Below are 6,867 nucleotides of genomic sequence, written 5' to 3' on the forward strand. Positions count from 1 at the left end.
ATTAAATTTTTTAATAACTGATAAATCTAATTAAACTTTTAAGTTTAATTAATAAACTAACTGTATAATTAAGCCTGTAAAATATATCTAATTTATTCTCTTCCAAGTTTATTAGTTATTAAGAAAAATAAGTTAATAAAAGATTTAATTGTGACTTGTGGTCGTATAGGTCTTTTCACACGTGATGATGAGCCTATGAAATGATAAGAGCGCACGCAATCAATTAGCTTTCGACCAACATAAATCCATTATTAACTTATTTTTTCTTCAGTCTTCGTTAGTATTGAAGTTCGAAATAGACTTTTCTTCCTCGTCATCTTTTATCTACTACAATATTCCCGAAACCTCTGCCTATAAATATGATCCAATATTCTCTCCTATTTCCTCATCAGCACTTGCTAGTTAATTGGCTATATATCCTAGCTAGCACAATCCACAGCTTTTGCAACTCAAACTAGAGTGATCATATATATATACCTCTCGGAGAAACTAATTTTAAACATGGTGAGCCAACAGCTTCTGTCCAAGATTGCCACCAATGACAAACATGGAGAGAATTCTCCATATTTTGATGGGTGGAAGGCATATGATAGAAACCCTTTTCACCCTACAAAAAATCCTCAGGGTGTTATTCAGATGGGTCTTGCTGAAAACCAGGTATGTGTGCGAGCTAGCAAATATTGTTTTAGCCAAAGATGAAATATAATGCAGTTTTTTGATGTTATAATAATAAGTTGACTCATATGGGTGTTCGTTTTTTATGCTTTTCTTTTCCAGCTTTGCTTTGATTTGATTGAAGAGTGGATAAGGAATAACCCCAGGGCTTCCATTTGCACTCCTGAAGGAGTGCATCAGTTCAGAAATATTGCTAATTTTCAGGACTATCATGGGTTGCGAGAGTTCACAAATGTAAGCAACAGACAAACATCATTTAAAGAAGAGAAATACTACTAATTAATTAACAACTATCAACACATATTTTTAACATACTCTTTTAAACATACCATAAAAATTTATTAGAAATAATAAAATTAGGTTAGTCTCACTCTTTATTTAATATTTACTCATTACTTTATAGTTTTTAATAAATCTTAATGGATAAAAAACAGTATGTCACAAAACAAAAATATTGCTCCTCTTAAAAGAATAAATCTTCTTACGTAAAATTTTCACCTCACGTGAAACTTTCATTTTATTTTCCCTCTTTATATTTTCGTTTAGTATTTTTCATAATACTTTATAAAAAATAAATACTAAATAAAATTAAATATATTTAATATATTTTTTTACTGATATATTTAGTATCTTAAATATTTAGAAATAATTATTCAATATTTTTACTTTAATAATTTAAAAAATTAAAAGAAAGATGTTACGAAAGGATTTATATATTACTTGTGACCATAAAAAGGATTTATAAACAGTAAGTGCGTGTTGTGTTGTTAATGAGAAATGTTTTTTTTCTTCAGGAAATGGCAAATTTTATGTCAAAAGTGAGAGGAGGTAGGGTCAAATTTGATCCAGACCGTATATTGATGAGTGGAGGGGCAACAGGGGCAAATGAACTAATCATGTTCTGCTTGGCTGATCCTGGAGATGCTTTTATGATTCCCACCCCATTTTATCCCGGGTATGTACTTTCTCTTTCCATTATAACTTTTGTTCATTCAATGTATGTCACTGTAGTACTCACCCATCATACGTTCAAAGTGGAAAAAGGAAAGCACGCATTTCTAAAGCGATATAATTTATGTTTTGTTTTGAATTAAGGGGGAATTCAATGTCTTAACATGGTATCATGCTATATTTATTTTAGTTTGAAAATCTTTTACCAACAATTTGTTTCTAGCCAAACGATTGAAACCATTGAATTGAGAGATATATGTAGCTTCTTGCAACTGCTCTCAATCTTCTATAGTTTAGAGTTATATATATATATATATATATATATATATATATATATATATATATATACTTTTAATTTAACAATGGCTCCATACGCTGGTTTGGTCCTTATTTCTGGTTGCAAACTTGCCTCCTTTATAGATATTTTTATAAATAATTAAAATGCTAATGTGTTTAAAAAGATATATATATATATATATATATCCATGGATTTTGGCTGCGGAGACCAAATAGGATCCATGAAGCTTGGGTTTGGTATCAGTTAAAGTAATGTGTGTCTAACTAATGAAATAATTGACTCAAGAAAATTGCTTTCTCCTTAATTTTGTACCTTATTAATTAATGCCTTTTTTTTTCAATTATAAGTTTTAGAACAAAACTTAATTGTGATATTATAAATATTTTCAATTAATATAACTGCAACAGTGCTATTTGTCAACAAGCATGCGATAATCATTTAACTGCTACTGTGTTATTTGTCAACACAAGCGTGTGGTATTCTTGTTCATATGTTAAGTCCAAATTTGACACTCCATAATACAAGCTAAGTTGATGGTAACTATATATTGACCTTACAAAATGAAACCATGAAAATCTATGTACGGTCACCTCATATTCAAACAGGAACGTCAGCACAATTCTATAGTTACGCACACATGCAGCTCTATTTTCGGCAATTTAATTTTTTTCGGACAGATATCTTGACAATTACAAATTTGGAGAGAAAAAAAATTCAGGTGACATGAAAATCAAGTATTCTTCAAGGAATTTACGTCGTACTAAACACCATTTTATTTTCTTTTTAAAAATGATTTCTTCATTGATATATTTAATTTCACCATTAAAATGTTCTAAAAAATTGTATTTTTCATTGAAAATAACTACATAAAATTTTATTCAAGACCCTTATAACTCTTTGTCCAGCTATCCCACTTTGTGCGTGTGGACCACAATACACACTATACACAATGACTGAATCGGTCAAAGCAGAATTAAACTATTGATTGGGTGATTAGACTCATTACTATAAGTTATAGCATGATTAAGAAGTGACAAAATTAATTAATTAATAAATAAACAATAACGCCATATCAATGTTTGATCACGCAAGCGTCTACTACAACAAAACACAAAGAATGACATAAATGCTTTTATCGGAGTGATAATGACAGATATATTAATTTTCATATTTTACTACAGATTCGTCCGTGACTTGTGTTGGAGAACTGGGGTGCAAATAATTCCTGTCCACTGTGATAGCTCCAACAACTTCAAGATAACAAGAGAAGCACTTGAAGTAGCCTACAAAAAAGCCAAAGAGGACAACATCAACGTGAAGGGGTTGATCATAACAAACCCGTCTAACCCTTTAGGCACAACATTAGACAAGGACACGTTGAAGAGCCTAGTGAATTTCATCAACGAAAAAAACATTCACTTAGTTTGTGATGAAATCTATGCTGCCACTGTTTTCAGCTCCCCTAGTTATGTAAGCGTTGCCGAAGTGATCCAAGAAATGGAACATTGCAAACGTGACCTAATTCATGTGATTTATAGTTTGTCTAAGGACATGGGGTTTCCTGGCTTCAGGGTTGGCATAGTTTACTCATTCAACGATGAAGTGGTGAATTGTGGAAGGAAAATGTCGAGTTTCGGATTAGTCTCTACGCAAACTCAACACATGTTGGCTTCGATGTTTTCGGATGAAAAGTTTGTAACTAGGTTTCTTTCGGAGAATTCTAGGAGGTTGGAACAAAGGCACGAAAAGTTCATGAAGGGGCTTGAAGAGGTTAACATCACTCGATTCCCAAGCAATGCGGGACTTTTTTGTTGGATGAACTTGAAGAGTTTGTTGGAGGAGCCATCTTTTGAAGCTGAGTTGAAGCTATGGCGTGTGATTATTCATGAGGTGAAGCTCAATGTTTCACCGGGATCTTCCTTCAACTGTTCTGAGCCTGGTTGGTTTAGGGTTTGCTTTGCCAACATGGATGATGAAACAGTGGATGTTGCACTCAACAGAATTCGTGCATTCGTAGGTAAAGAAACTAAGAAATCGGTGGGATTCAAACGATGGCAACCGAATCTTAGGCTCAGTTTCTCTTCAAGGATATTTGATGAGAGTGTCATGTCTCCTCATTCGCCTATTCCTACTTCACCACTTGTTGGAGCCAATTGATTGGATCTGGGTTCTACACGAGCGTTTATATTTTTCAAGAATAATGATGTTGTCCCAGTCTGCATGAGTTTGAAATTAATTAGTCTAGCTAGATGTGGTTTTGTTTTGCTTTTGCTAATGGGGTTTAATTTTGTTTTACCTAGTGTTTAGAAGGTGCTTTGGGTGTTTTCCCGTGTAGGTTGTCCTATTTACAAAACGGCTCTGTCAAGTAGCTAAGAAATTATTCGTGCAATTGAAGTAATGCATGAATGGGGAAAAAATGGATTTACTTTGGCTATTTTATATTGGGGTTGTCTAATTTATTCAAATAAAAATGAGCTTGGTTGTTAATTTAATGATTCAGTTAATTAATAATATAGCCGGTAAAATAAAATAAAAGTTTATTGTATATTGTGCTTGGTTATCTATCTATTTATATATTGTTAACACAAGTTTTTAGGGGGAAATATTTTAAAAATTCAAAATAGAAACCATTACACTAACTAAAATGGAATTATGTTCTTTTTTTCAACACATGTTAATAATAATAATAAGTTTAATTCGATATATAATTGAAGGTTGGCTGATTGATTCAAGTTGGCAATTTTTTGTGACCGCGTGCTGTATATATATGCGTGCCTTCACTAGTTCCGTGGAGCGTGACATGGAGCATATCTTTAAGATTCCGTTCTTGATGACAAATAATATATGGAAAACTCAATGTCATTTTTTCGTGCCTTAAGCTCATCGGGAGTATGATAATATGATGTGAAAGGCTTTTTAGTATCTTATTTTCAATGTGTGTATATCTACTCATCTAATCCAATAATGTTCTCACAAAAAATACTAAATTAAACTATTTAAGTATGATAAGCAACTTATATAGTCTTGTTGAATGCACTACGACTCATTATATACCACTAGGTCGTTGATATATTGATACTTCACGCCAATAAATTTGTACTTTTTATTAAAATAAATTGAATTTGATGTGAATTATTATAGTTATATACTAATGAGAAGTTGAAAGAATTTGAGGACAACTATATTTGAAAGATAAATTAAACTACTTACAACTTCTAAAATAAGTGATTTTTAATTAATTTTTAATACTAGTGAAGGTATCCCTACACACAAGTACCTTCTACATAAGCGATACCCTCCATTTTCTTTTCTAAAATGTCCCTTAAAAAATATCTATAACTATACTTCTTTAAAACAAATGCTTATTTTGAGAAACAATCCAGTCCAATTAATTTATTGGCGTGATTAAGGTATGTACATGATGGATCTTGAAAACAAAATCTTTTGCCTAGATTAAGGTATGTACATGATGGATTTTGAAAACAACAAGTTTTGTGCTTTTGTTGGAATCTGGATTCTTTGCTCTACTACGTGTGGTTGCATGAGGTGCTGATCAATAAATATCCCTAGCGAGCATGGCTTTTTCCAAATTGTACTGTAGTGGGGTTTATAATTTGTCGGATCCTTCTTTTTCCTTTGGTCGGGTTTATGTGTAAGGAAAGGCCCATTGAGTGTTAACTTTTCAGGTCTTTTTCCACCATGAGAAGGGGACACAGTGACCCACACACTATGGACACATTCCGCGTTTCCATTGAATTGCATATTCAAATTCCAACTCCTTGTCTCTGAAACCAAACCAGTTGATGAGTTGATAACTCATAACTGGGGCTAAAGTGGCAAACAAAATCTGAGTATATCCAACTGTTATGATTTTGTTTGGAATTGACTTGTTTAAATTGGAGCTTTTCTTGTCGTCTGGGACATGTTTAATAATATTTCCTGTTCCTTGACAGTGATCTTTCACACTGTTGTCAACATGCCCTAATCAATTACGTGAATAATTAATAGGAATTGATCCTAGGTGTACTACTTAATGTGGTGGTATCCCAGCTGTCTCGAAACTTCAGACTCTATTAGTCCTTGGTTATCTTTCAATCCAGATTGAGAATTTATGGTCACATACTTGCATGTATAACAAACTAAATATCTAAGTCAATATATGATGTATATGCTGCAGAATAGAAGGTTCGTTTAAAATGAAACGTGAATGATCAGTTGAGAGCCACTTGGCTATTGGATGTTGTGCAACGTATCCCCTTCATGATTATCATTAAGGAAAATGTTCCCCGTCATGGGTGGAGTGTGAAAATGAGTACAAAGAAAAAAAAAACAGATACCTAAAGAAGGAGAAAATAAAAGGGATTATGTGCTTAAGTCTATTCTTGGAAGGGAGAGAAACTTTAGATGTGATTAATTCTATTTAAAATTAAGAATTAATCATATAACTAATCTAAAAGATTAAAATCTGTAAGAATATCTTTACTCTCCCTTAAAACCAAAGATCCTAGCTAACTACAGTAGTTAAAAAAAAAATCAAAATTTCATGATTAGCAGAGAAAAGTCTTATAACTCCCATGAACTTCAGTCTTTCACTTATCCGACTTTATATTACACATCAATCTTGTCCTTTGGCTTGCTTTTTTTTTTTTTTTTTTTTTTTTTTATATTACCATCCATCCACACATAAGTGTGAATTATTTACTATTTTTTCTATAACTAATATTCATAGTTAAGATTAAAAATATGAAAAAGTATTGAGGGTATGTTTAGAAGAGATTTTTCTTTTTAATTAGAAAATAATATCTTATTTTTAAAAAAAATCTCATAAAGTTACAAAAAAATATTTTTTTCTTAAATTAAATTAAAGTAAACACGTGCTAAATGTTTTCTTGTCAATATTTTTTCACTTTTAGTTGTTTAAAATTAACCTTAAAAATTAATGT

At 31.7% G+C, this 6,867-nt stretch overlaps 1 protein-coding gene across 1 annotated transcript; it reads left to right on the forward strand.

Annotated features, from left to right (window-relative positions):
- Positions 1–406: 406 nt before the first annotated feature.
- Positions 407–4,411, forward strand: LOC114390360 (1-aminocyclopropane-1-carboxylate synthase-like). Its single transcript, XM_028351079.1, has 4 exons — positions 407–657; positions 778–909; positions 1,470–1,630; positions 3,106–4,411. The coding sequence occupies exons 1-4, from the start codon at positions 502–504 to the stop codon at positions 4,079–4,081; spliced, it is 1,425 nt and encodes a 474-aa protein (XP_028206880.1). The 5' UTR covers positions 407–501; the 3' UTR covers positions 4,082–4,411.
- The last annotated feature ends 2,456 nt before the right edge of the window (positions 4,412–6,867 follow it).

This window comes from Glycine soja, chromosome 16, assembly GCF_004193775.1.
Source record: "Glycine soja cultivar W05 chromosome 16, ASM419377v2, whole genome shotgun sequence".
Classification (NCBI taxonomy): Eukaryota; Viridiplantae; Streptophyta; class Magnoliopsida; order Fabales; family Fabaceae; genus Glycine; species Glycine soja.